General features: G+C 46.4%; 1 protein-coding gene across 6 annotated transcripts in view; it reads left to right on the forward strand.

Moving 5' to 3' along the window:
- Nucleotides 1–13,024, forward strand: part of LOC126530817 (uncharacterized) — a 230,873-nt gene that overhangs the window by 13,505 nt on the left and 204,344 nt on the right. For all 6 annotated transcript variants that reach the window (XM_050178103.3, XM_050178108.3, XM_050178109.3 and 3 more), the window contains exons 5-11: nt 4,799–5,017; nt 5,520–5,635; nt 6,043–6,152; nt 10,745–10,849; nt 10,967–11,024; nt 11,634–11,811; nt 12,346–12,460. In XM_050178103.3, the coding sequence (XP_050034060.1) occupies nt 4,799–5,017; nt 5,520–5,635; nt 6,043–6,152; nt 10,745–10,849; nt 10,967–11,024; nt 11,634–11,811; nt 12,346–12,460 (901 nt within the window). The remainder of the gene's footprint in view (nt 1–4,798; nt 5,018–5,519; nt 5,636–6,042; nt 6,153–10,744; nt 10,850–10,966; nt 11,025–11,633; nt 11,812–12,345; nt 12,461–13,024) is intronic.

Consider the following 13,024-nt stretch of genomic DNA (forward strand, 5'->3'; position numbering starts at 1 on the left):
TGCCCCAACACGCATGGCTAGCACGAAAGCATACCTGGAAAACCAACCAATCAGCCACTGAGAGGCCTGCAGATTGTATCAGACATGTGCGTTCACTCATGCAATTCGGAGCTTTGTTTACACGCAAGTACACAAGACTTCTCAAGCGCGTGCCATTGAGTTTCTGGTTTTGCACAGATCATACTGTTGTGTCTGCATTGCTGACTGCCACCTCGGACAAGGGCGATGCCAAAGATTCTGCTGTGCTTGTGCCCACGTTGGCGCATGTGCTGCATTGCATCGATAACATTAGGAAATTCGTCTGTGCAGGCGATGCCGATGTAGGTGACCTCCTTGCAGACATCGCTGCACTTGAAAGACAGCTCTTGCGGCGTGGCTCAAAGAACGTCCGTAATAAATTAACCAGTTTTTGCAAGTTCTGTGAATGGTAAAAACGTTTTAGCATGCCGGTTGGCGCAGATCGCGGTACACTGTATGCTAAATCTCTCCAGTAAAGCGCAATTGGCACCTGCAGTGCAGTATTCTTTTTGAATTTACTTTCTTGGCGGTTTTGGTTTCTGAGTTATGCAGAGTATTAGTTTACAGCTTAAATATAAGGTCCTCACAAATCTTGTGCGTGACATAACTTTTGTTGGTTGGATTACACGATGCCCGGATTATACGATTGTTTGCATGATTCTGAGAAAGTTGTCTTATAGCGGTTCCTCTGTACAGTCGAATCCACTTATAGTAACAGTATTCAAGTGCCATGAAAATTCCTAAATGGGTTGCATGGAAAAAAAAATCAAAATGATCGGGATGGCATAGCTGTTCCGAGAAAACTATAATGGCGGAGAGGCCAGTTCTCCTCCCCACCACCTTTCTCCATCTGGCTTCTGATTGTGTTGACTTGTTTGGCTCTGCTTCCTGCGTGCTCCAATCGCATGTCCAATCGCGTGTTGTTAACAAGCCGCTGCTGTCGGCGTTCAAGAATGGCACTGCTATAACAACTGCAAAGAGGGGTTACGGGCGGCACGTGGCATATGAGCTCTGCCGAGGCATCACTTTGGTGGCCCCAAAAGGCGCCTTTTAAAACATTTGGGAAGGTTGTCGGGGCAGCATCTCAGCTTGAGAAATCCAGAGGAAACGCTGGGACGAGATCGCCACAAGCACCTTGTCACATACTTCCAAATGGCTTGCAGGAGAAAACTGCATGTCCGTCAGCCTTGCTTGCTTTACGCGAAGCTTGCCAACATCTTTCTCCAAGGCATCCAGGTGCTCCACGTAGTGAAGTGGAAGGTCCCTCGCTCAGTTCGCGTGATTCAGCCCCCATGAGGGACTGAATCAACTACAGGACCTCCCGCAGGGACAGTGTTGAGACAACCTGCTCTACTGTATCAGCGCTGCCGTCATGGCCATCACTGTCACTATCCGATTCAAACATGTTCACGACGATCGCCTCATCAGTTTGAAGCACTTTGTTTCCAAATTTATAGCAATGCGCTTTCATTTCACTGGCAACATCGTGCATTGCCGATGATCAGCGGGTGGATCGTCCATGTTCCATTTTGGCAGCGAGCCAAACAAGGCTGATAAGCTACGTGGCCAGGAACGACTTCAACGCAATGAACAAAGACAAGCACGAGCGACTTAATATGTTTGCATATTAGCACTGCGCCTAATAATGGACCCAGAGCGAGTATCATGGCATCAAGTAACTACGATCTTGTGTGCAAGGTGTTCTGATGTTACAACAGTGCCCTTCCCTCTAATGCGCATATTGAGCAAGTTTTCAGTATTGTTACTGTTGTCCTTACAAGCAACCGAGGGAAGATGGCCGATGAAAATTTTGAAAAGCAGTTCATAGAAAGTGATGAACATGTGAACAGCTGCAGAGAACACACTGATAGAACCAAGCCAGCTTTTTTTTTTTTTTACTGTATTTGTGTGATGTTATAGTAAAGGTTGGATGGAAAGTAATGTCAAGTATGTGGTTTCTCAAACATGCTCTTGGGACTTAATAATGACAACACAGTAACGCAAACAATCAGAACGGCATTACATCTTTCATACACTAATGCCTGCTAGACAAATTACTACCCATAGAACGTGCTGATGGGCATGCGAGAAATCGAGGAAGTCTGGTTCATCACGACCGGATAACGAGATAATATGTGCGCTGCCATGCTGGACACCAACGCCTAATCGTTTGCATGTACGGTCACACAGACGGTGGCGCATTAAAACGATTGTGTTCGTCCATTCTGGTGTCCTGCTCCTAAGCTTTTCACAGGACAGTCCCGCGAACACTGGGTGAGCGCATGAAACGTCTGTTCCGCTTGCCGACCCCAAGCCAAGGAGGAAGAGCCCACTCCCCTTTGCGCCCCAGTAACCCCTCCGCTAGGTGGCGTTAGCAGCACAACACTTGTGCCATTTCTTCTGATGTGCTGCAACCACACTGACCTGCTATGCAGCTATGCAGAGAAGCTTGATTACAGTAGACGCGAAAGCCATATGGGGAAAACGACATCAGGGGATGCGTGAGAGTCGAGCATCCCCACATGTAATGAATGATTGCGTTTTAGTACCGTATTTACATGATTGTAAGTCGACTCAAATGTAAGTCAACCTCCCCATATCGCGAGTAACAGGAAAAAAGAAAAGAAGAGCATACCCACCGGTGCATTCCATAACAAAAATTTGTTAGTAGCTGGCATGGTCACTGGACAACTCCTCCTCGCTAGTGCTGCCATCGTCATTGCTGCTACGGTCCCACAGCACGTCGCCGTCCAGCGAAATTCTGCATTTGCATACATAAGTGCATTTGCATACATAAGTGCATTTGCATACATACATAAGTCCACACCGAAAGCACCTAACCACACAGAGCCGTCAGGGGGGCTCTTTCAACATGTCCGGTTGGCATAAGTTCGCGGTCCTCGGCCACCAGCCGCTTGTACTCACGGCAGAGCAGGTCCTTAATCCCTTTCGCTGTCACTGACGTACCGGTACGTCATCGCGCTCCCCCCCCCACGGTGTCACTGACGTACCGGTACGTTCTCTATCGTGCGTTCAAAATTTCGCGCCTGAGCGCAAAAACAGGTGCTCCTGGATTGGCCACGCCATCTGTTGACTCTTTCTACAAGTTCGTATATTCGCTCCGACCTGTGTTAACCCATGTATTGAAGAGTACGGTGCTACTGCCACTCCCCACTTTCTCTTTGCTGAGTGGCGCGGTGGCTCCGCGTTCGCTGGATCATGCGTCGCGCGCGTGTGGTTATGGGTTCAAGGGTTGTTCTGTAATCTCCGCTGGTTTGAAGGTTTTTATTTTTCTTCTGTTGGTGTGCCTGCTACGGCGCGTCAAGTTCAGGCGCACGTGCCGTTGCCTCTCCAAAAAGGGTGATTCGATTGCTGCTTTCGCTCTCTCGCCGCACCCTCGCTTCCGACTTGCAGCAGTAAACGTAAAGCCCTTCGAACTTTGTTTAGCCTTTTTTCATCTCCCTCTGTCTTCTTGATCACGCAACGTCCCATTTCTCTCCGTTGCGCGGGCGACTGAAAGCGCATCCTCCCTGCGCGCGGTTACTTTCGGATGGCTCGGCGCGCGGGACCTTCGTCTGCTCATGGGAGCGGTGGCTGAATTCCGATTCAGAATACGAGCCGAGCTCGGATTCGGACTCGGACAAAGTCGCTTGAGACGAAGAGGGTTCCGCATCGTCAGATTCGGATGTTGAACAGATTTTATAGTCAGGCTGATGATGATGATGTTTACTAACAACAGCTGCAGAACACTGAAATGTGCATATTGCATTGACTATGTTATTTGTATACCAATCATAATCAAAAATAAATTGCTATGTTCATTCCCTGTTATGCTCGTTCCCTGAAACCAAGCCGACACTGGGGGTGCGTCACGGCCAGAAACGTCCGACAGCGAAAGGGTTAAAAGCTGAAGATCCAGGCTTGTCTCATGACCATGTCACACGTCACTTGCAGGGACCGATCACACATTTCGGCGACGTACGCCGCAAGCTTGGCCTTCAGCTCTGGAAAGCATCTCAACTTAGTCCCACGGAAACCTCTTCGCTTGCTGTCACAGGGAAAAATTTTGTTTCGCTACCGTCGTCAGTCTCGCACCACCCATTAAGAAACATCAAACTTGTGGCCCATTGCGCAGTTATTTGTTTCTTCAGCGTAAAGGATGGCAGCCTTCTTTAACGCTGCTGTGAAAGAGTGCCGAATGTTCAGTGGATTCGGAGCACTCGTGACGACTGAGGAAGCACGGAAGTAGCACGTAGCCAGTGGTCAGATTGAACGCATGAAACTAAAAAGCTACAGGGAAAGAGAAATGTGAGCCGCGAGCGGCGTCTACTCTTCTATGAACTATCGATACTCCCCGCAAGCGCCGCTGTTCTGAGGGTGCCATTGCAAATGGAACAGCGGCACTTCCGTGAACTATCGACACCCCCACATGAGTGCTGTGTGCGCTGTAAAACTCTCAAAAATGTTGAAAAACTCTTCCGAAAAGCGAAAAAAACACACGGGACAGCAGAAAGCTATGGGTGGGGCCGTAGGGCAAACATAAAATTGGAACTACATTGTAGCTCCCCTGACATCCCGTTGGTCTCGCTTTTTCTTGTGGTGCCATGTTTGGTTTCGACGGTAAGTCGACCCCCCCACTTCACATTTTCAAATTTTAAAAAAGAGGTCAGCTTACAATCGTGTAAATATGGTATTTGCTCAGTTGCTTTTACGGCCCACTGTGCATACATGCATGTGCCGTGCTACAATGGCCTTTTTTTTTTCTTTCTCAAAAATGCAGATCTGAGCGTGTGTGTGCACTGTGCAACCTGGGCGAGAGCAGCTCCATGGGTCAGGGCAAGCTGGTGCGCTTCGAGCCCACCCTAGGCTTCCAGCCATTCCGCAGGGCGGCCAAGCTGGTGCAGCGGGGGGCCTTGTCCACCGAGGATCGCACCCCCACTTTGCAAGGGAGCACCACGCCCCCTGTGCGCCGAGGTGGGAAGGGGCTCCGGCTGTCCAGGTATGTATCGTCTCTGCAACCGCTGCAGTGGATCAGTTGGCTGTGGCATTCTGCTACCGAGTACGAGGGAAGGGCAGCTCTCTGCAACCAGAATGCAACCAGGACAGCTCTCTGGCTGCCCTGGTTGCATTATGATGGGGGTAGAATGCAAAAATGCTCATGCATTACCTTGACTTAGGCACACAATAAAGGCACACTAAAGCAAAAAATGAATTGAGCGATATTAGTAAATGTCAATTTTACAGTACCAAATAAAAGCCACTCTTATGCGAGAGGAGGCTTAATAAACCAGAAAAGAAAATAAACCAGAAGATAAAGAGTTTTGAAGGAATACTGTATCAGTCTAAACTGCTCTGGTGTTTTTCTTTACTGTCTCTTTATGGCATGATACGTAAGAAAGAAAGGATGATGTGAGCAGTCTCTTGTTCTTAGGCTTACCATGTTTTGAAGCTTTTCATAGACAGTTGCACTGGTATCATCTTGGTGTTTTTTTGTATTGCAGGGGGAAGCCTCTCTCTCGACTGTCTGCCGAGTTCAAGCCTCCAAATACCTCTGAGGAGATGCTGACAGTGGGCTTTGCAGAAGAACCTGATGTTGGGACAATATTTGAGCCTTCAGGTATGGGAATACTACCGACCTCCCAATAAAGCAAGACTTAAGAGCGGGCTCTTGCTGAAATAACATATAGCTGAGCTGAGATGCTGGGCTGGTATAATGCATGAATTCCTTTTGTTTGATTCTATTCCTTATCCAACATTGACAATGGTGATAAGATCTGTGATATGCAGGTGGAATGCTGATTGGACCATTGACAGTGCGCAAAGCTTTAATAGGAGAAAAGCAAGCTTTGTTTATGTGCACAGCTAAAATCTAAACAAATAATTTGTTGGAAATGTACCAAATCACCAGTGCAGTTGTGAAGAAAGATTATAGGTTGACATTGTAACTGCTCCGTAATGTCTCGTGGTGCATTTTGCCATGTCATTGTAGCATTCATGGGCAGCAGTCATGATGTTCTCTTTCAGGCCATACGTATGTTCACCGAAACTGTGCCGCATGGTCGGAAGGCGTTTGCCCTGGAGAAGATGACAGCCTCATTCACGTTGACAAAGCTGTCTTCTATGGAATGTCTCAGGTATGAGTTGGCTTTAATTAAGGTTGAATTGTTCATTTTCAAGGTGGTATTTATTTTGTGCTCTTGATGATGGTGCGTTCACCCGTGATGTGCCAGAAAGCAGTCGTGTCGTCACGGCGGAAGGGACAAAATAGAAAACTCGTAATTTGTCGTCACCTGGAATTCACGGGCTTCAATCTTGGGTGCTTAAAACCTGAACATGTCGTCATTGGTTTCTCATGTTTCCTGTTATTGTGTCAGCTACATTTGTTTGGGGTGTTGAGTGACTCTCGGAAAGTTTAAATCCTTAAAGAGCCCCGGAGAGCAAGCTTGACTGTCTTGCACATTCAAGTATTCTGGACAGAGCACCTTGTTTCACCTAGAGTCGATTGATCTTTACAAAATACAGTCGACTCTTTACAATGGACCCTGATAATCTGACAAAATATATCCGTTTTATCTGCAGTCTGTAATATCCGAAATGTCTCACTTCCGAAACTTTGGTCGCGATGTGTAACAACGTTATTGCAAAGAGTGAATGATGAACGCCCAAACTAAGAAACAGACAAAGAAGTCGCTGTTTCACCTGAGAGGTGAAGCATCGATTGCAATATCAAATTAGTAGATAGCTATGCGAAGTAAGGATAGTAGTTTTATCGGCCTTATAAAGTAGTAAACATTTGCTTACTAACTAAATGAACAAGCATAGCGTCAAGCGTGAATAGGTAAACATGAACATATCTCGCTCGACGACCACAGAAAGTTGCAGTCAAAACGTTGTAGTGAGGAAGCGCGGTAGCAGCAGCGAGCAAATTGACCTTCGTGCTGTCTCTCGCTTCAATGTGAACTAAACTTAGAAACTTAGAAAGCACAGTGCATACCAAGCTACTGGCACTGGGCGCATTTTGTCCACATTGCAGATTGCTTTCAAGATGTGGCAGCCATGCCATAAGCAGCAGCCGCCGACGTAGACGCCCTCCCCCCCCCCTCGCTCTCCCTCGCCTCCTCCTCGTACCTTGTGCGCGAAAGAAGATTGCACACTTCCGCCCTGCCTTCCTTCAATGCATGTGTGTGATATTGAGCCGCGATTGTCGGCTGACCCTCGCAAGTCAGCTGTCAGGCCGTGTCGACACGGCAAAAATCCATTTTATATGCCTGATTTTGACAAAAATTGCGACTAATTTCATACGCTGTAGCCAATCGTCCTTTAAAAGTGAACTTGGTTGCATTAACCCTTTGAGGGTCGATTTTTTTCGACATATGCAACCGTCCAGGGTCGATTTTTTTATTGCACATTTCAATTCTTCTTAGGGACTTATCTCGAAAAAAATTCACCACAATTTTTCTAGGGTGACAATAAATTGAGAAAGATATATTTTGCGTTGGCATATATGTACTCTTCATTCATGAATAACAACAATAAAAAAAAGGAAATAAACTTATAAGAATTAAAAGTTTGATGCATTTTTATACACATAGTTCAAGGCCTTGAAAATGCACACACGAGAATATTTCGCAAGACTCAAATGTTCCTGCTCTTACACTAATATCTAATATGTACATCCATAGCGTAATCGAACTGCATAGGTGCGTGCGCTCAAGAAAACTGTGTGGTTGTGTGCCCGTCAAAAACGCAAAACGTGTGACAAACTTCCGCTAATCTTCATCTTATCGCCAACCAGAGGCAAATAGTTTTCGTGAGTGTCAAAAAAAAAAAAAAAAAAAAAGAAAGAATCAGCGGGAACGCATGCACGGCGGCATCCTTCCTATGTGCACCCCTGTGAGCACTGAACAAGTGAGAAAGAGGTGGTCGCCCTTTGAGCGATTAGTAACGAGATAGCCATCAGTTTGGCAAGCGCAAGAAGCCGAAACCACCCGCGAGAATAAAACCCGAACCGCCAACCGCTTGCGCGCACACCAATGCGCGGGCGGTACTATATAGACGCGCGGGAGCGAACTAGCACTAAAACAAATCATGCAACGAAAACCGAGAGAGGGAGACGAGCAAAAAAAATTCCCTGTATTCCCACATAGTGGCAGCACATGACAGAAAAGAAAAAATTAGGAAATGGGCGCGCTTTTTAAACATACAGACGGCGCCGTAAATATACGGCATCAACCATTTTCGGACTTGTTTGTGGTGCTGTATATTTACTTCATTGACCCTCAAAGGGTTAATAAAATAGGTAGAGCAATCTAACGTTCAAATATGGTCCCTTATATCTGAAAGTCTGCTGTACACAGGTACTTTGTAACGAGCATAGACTGTAGTGCTCACCTACATCCCCTCTGGATCTTCCTAACCAACGCAGCACTGTTGTTGTGTATATGTGTGGCTTCCATTAGTTACAGTTCAGCATGTTATCTTTAATCTCCAAGGCCATCGATCTTGATGAGGAACTCTGGATAATATATAGACAAGGGACATATTCATTTTTTCATGATACTCTGAGCACTGAAACAACGCCTACCGACAATACAGCTACCGCTGTACGCACAGTGTGCCACAAACAGTGCCTTCATTCAGAAGAAGTGTCAGACGTTCAAAAGTTTATATTATTTTTTGCAAACAAATGTCACAAGTCATTTGTGCCACAGAATGGTCTTCGATGTACTGATTGCCAAAAACAATGCTAAGCCTAAATCCCGATTTCAGTTGGCATGCAACGGTGCCCCACGTATTCATCCAAATGCTTGTTCTCGTGTTTTTATTACAGAACCAACACAGTGTGATGGCATACCAGCCTGTATTGAAACTGTGGTGACACTGACTTGAGTGAACCACAAATGATGCATGAATGCACTTCATGTCTCTATTACAATGTGCCAATGTCTTCATCTGTCCATAACAAGAGTCGGCCAGGCACTCGCTGCTTAATAGGGCAATGGCTATCTGCTTTCAGAACTTCACAGTTAATTCCTGCTCACGCGTTATAAACTGCGCTTGCAAGCACGAATTAAAAGTTATCGGCATGGCCACAACGAAGCCCGCAAGTCATACAATGATGAGTCTCGTGTGCCACTGCTGCAAGGACCTCTTGTTGCTTGCAGACTACCGAAGTGCCGATGTGGTATGCAGTGGCTTCATTAAATATAAAATGCAATGCAAAATTAGTTCTTTAAATTGATAAATTGTGGATGTTAATAGGGAAAAACGGCATAGTGTCGAATTTGTTCTGACTGTTCGTCGAACCCTAAGATGCTGTTCGTGGAACCTCTGGGTTCCACGGAACTCAGTTTGAGAGCCCTTGCTCTAGAGCACATGTTTTTGTTCTTTGGAGAGGGCTAGTTATTTGCTGTTCTTTTCAGATCTTGCTTCTTGGCAGTTCACTCTGTCCTGCTCTGCCGTCAAGGCATAGATGTAATTAAAGGTTCCAGATGGTGCGTCATGTCCTGCTGGCTGCACGTAGCAACTTTCGTTGTGTTCAAGCTCCACAAAAGCATTTAGTTTTCCTGCAGCATATTTGGACTCGCAATTTGTAATTGTAATAGACCGATTTCATGTTGAGTTTCACTAAGCCATTGCAGCTGCAAAGCGTACTGTCTGCCGCACTTGTCTGCCACGGCAGTTCAAAAGTCCCATGTCCCCGTGTCGAATACATCGTCGAGCAGCACTGGTCTTTCTCATTGCCGCGTATAGCTGCGCACAAGCAGCGGCTCACTGTCACACTTCACCACTGACCTCTCTCCTGAATGTGCCGAACTCGGCGGGGCCTCTGAGATCTCCCTGGCGCAGTCTTCAGTTCATGCGCAAACCTGCGTGAGTTGCGCCATGCTGTGCAAAAGATTAGTGCATTAACTCCTCACTTTCTCAATGGCGTGCCATGCAGGTAGCTGCAGGTGGGCCTGGCCTCTGAGATTTCCCCGGCGCAATCTCGGGGGTCACACCCAGACCATGCATTCATGCCATGACCATGACCATGCGCCGCACGGGCTGGCAGCTATGTGCGACCTCCGTGATAGCATTGGCGCCGATGCAATTTCCGAAGCCATGAGCTGAAGTTTGCCTGCCTCCTCGATCACATAGCAGAGTTCTTTGTTGGGTGTTGAGTGCTGCTCGACTACAACGAGCCATGTGGAAAGCGGAGGTGAAAGACAACCACAATGAAACAGAAGGCAGCTATCTAAAAGCTGTCGTGTGAGACGCTAAGAAGTTGTGTGTTGCACACGCTGAAGATTCTTTTGATGTTTTATTCAAATTGCATTGCAAGCGTGGCCATGTAGTGGTTCTGCGGGCTGCAAAGCCGTCTTCTTATTTCCATGTTTACAATTGTACACTCTATTGGGCGTATATTGCAGAAGTGGCAATACTATACGTAATGAAGTAATTTCGGCTCTCCCATCATTGTTTTTATAACAAGGTTCGAGTGTACTAACTTCAAACAATAGTAGTTGGAAGTTAGTGCCCTGTCTGTGTTCATGCTCTCTTCTATGTTCTCAGCTTATTTGCGCCATACAAGTATTCTCAAAGCGACGAGTGATATTCGATGTAAGTGTGTGTTGGGTGAGGGAGAGGGTGTAGCTCTGAGCTTAAAGTGAAGATTTATTGCATTGAATGCCTGTAATGTGTGTATTTCTACTTCTTTTTAAGTGTTTCTTCATTTACTTTGCAGATTTGTAGTGGGTGTCAAAAGTATGGAGCAAGTATTCGGTGCCACTTACCAGACTGTGGCATGATCTTTCATTTCCCTTGTGCAGCAGCCTATGGTTGTTTTCAAGTAAGTATGGCCTGTTTCTTTCTTTCTTTTTACTTTTTATACGTGTGGTCATGCATTGCACTGCGCAAAATATTTTCTCATGTCTGTGTGAACTCATTCTTACATTTTTCCCTTCAGGACATGAAGGCCCTGATACTTCTCTGCCCGTCCCATGCTGACAAAGCCGTGTCCTACGGTGCGTATTGCAGTAGTTTTGTGACTTTGGGCGTTCGGAGTAATATGTTTAGAGGGAGGTATCCATTGGATGACAAAATAAGGAAAAAAGGTCTGTTGCATGAAAACAGGCATTGTGTGCATCAGGAAGGTGGCCCCTGATGCGTGTTTTGTTTACGTGTGTTTATGTGTTTATTTATCGACGGCCATCATTTGAATGTTGAACTAAACCTTGGTCAGCTACACTGTTGTCACACGTGATACTGCCATGCATCCATGCTATTCTGCTTGAAGGCCTGACAAACCCTTTCATGTCAAATTTATTCGCTCTATACAAGTGTTGGTTCCTATCGCTATTTGCTGCGCAAATAAACTAGGCTTTGCCGGCATTGTCATCTGTCTTCGTGAGGACGCAGCCATTGCCGTCATAGTCATTGGTGCTGTCCTCATTCTGAGAAACAGTTGGAACGTATATCCTCATATATATTGTGCCCCCTTCCTTGTTTTGGGAAGCTGATTTTCCCAAAGAAAGAAGGCAAGGGTGATGTGAGGTAATGCGTGGTAGTTATTTTGATCTTGCAAATGCAAAGCTTCGCTAACTGCCCGGGTGACTGCTTTGTCGTCGGTGCAGTGGGTTCGCAGGCCAATTGCCAGTCCTGTGAAGAGATGGTGTCCGTGCCTGAACTGCTCTTCTGCACCGTGTGCGGTGCCCACTACCATGGTTTCTGCCTGGATCCCTCTGTGGTCGTCACGCCAAGCTCTCGGCTCGGCTGGCAGTGTCCCGACTGCAAGACCTGTCAGTGTTGCAGGTGTGTGCGATATCTTAGTGCGCTCGAGCATGCAAAGCTGGACGAGGCAGTACATGTGAAAATACATGATGCGAGAATATTCTGAAGGCTCGTGGCTTGCCTTGTCTTGTCATGTGGTGCACCGCTTCCCATTACTCTGCAAGAGAATGACTATACCACATGTAATTACTGCGTGACTACCTTACTGAATTGAGTTGCAAAGGGAAAGAAATTATGGGGTTATTTAATCAAAAGCTTTATCATGTGAAACCGGTTTGAGACTTGTTTGTCTTAGCCAGAAATTTGCTTGTTTTTCATTTTTTAAGTTCCATCTTCATATAAAAATTTTACATATGGACTTTCCAGTGTATTTTATGCTTATCGTAACTGTTCCCCTCCCCCTCCCCCAAATGAAAAAAAAAAAAATAAAAGCAGCGCAGAGGACATGTCCTTTGCTGCTCACTTTTCTGAGAGAGTAATTACATACTGTACAGCAAGCCGTGCTTCAGGCACCAACTAAGCCTCGGAATTCACGCTTGTGTTTGCTGTGTTCAGGCAAACTGGCGATGATGCCCGGCTTCTGACTTGCGACGTCTGCGACAAGGCCTATCATGTCTACTGTGTGAAGCCAATGGTAGCCAATGTTCCAAAGCATGGCTGGAAATGTCAGGTAAGTGCACTGCCAAAATAATTAATTGAAAAATGCCTTAAAACAAGCTGTGCAATGCTAGAACAGTGCAAAAACAAAGGCCTTCATCGACTCGGAATTCATATGGCAAATCAGTTCTGCAGAAGCCCGCAAGGTGGAGGAAAGTTCATGAAAGGGAAAAATTGTCATCTACCCGACTGTAGGATGAAGCTACAAAGGGAACCCATATGAGTTTCTTAGAAAGAAAGCTTCGCAGTTGAAGAAACGTTTGTCCGGGTCTGGGAGATCAAACCTGGGACTACCACCTTTCGGGGGCGGTTACTCTACCATCTGAGCTAACCAGGAGGCTAGCAGACCTCAGGACAAGAGCACAGTGATTGCTGGACAAGGGCACAGTGATCTGCTAGTCTTAGGTTGTCTGTATCCTCTCCCTCCCCCAGCTCAGAGCAAGGAGGAGCACTCAGGCACCCTACTACGCCAACTTTCATGAAACTTCCTCCACCTTGCAGGCTTCTGCAGAGCTGATTCACAATATTGTGTGTCCCTGTGCTTTAAACTGTTGATTAATTTGCCCATGCTCTATGA

The sequence above is a fragment of the Dermacentor andersoni genome, chromosome 5 (genome assembly GCF_023375885.2).
Source record: "Dermacentor andersoni chromosome 5, qqDerAnde1_hic_scaffold, whole genome shotgun sequence".
Classification (NCBI taxonomy): domain Eukaryota; kingdom Metazoa; phylum Arthropoda; class Arachnida; order Ixodida; family Ixodidae; genus Dermacentor; species Dermacentor andersoni.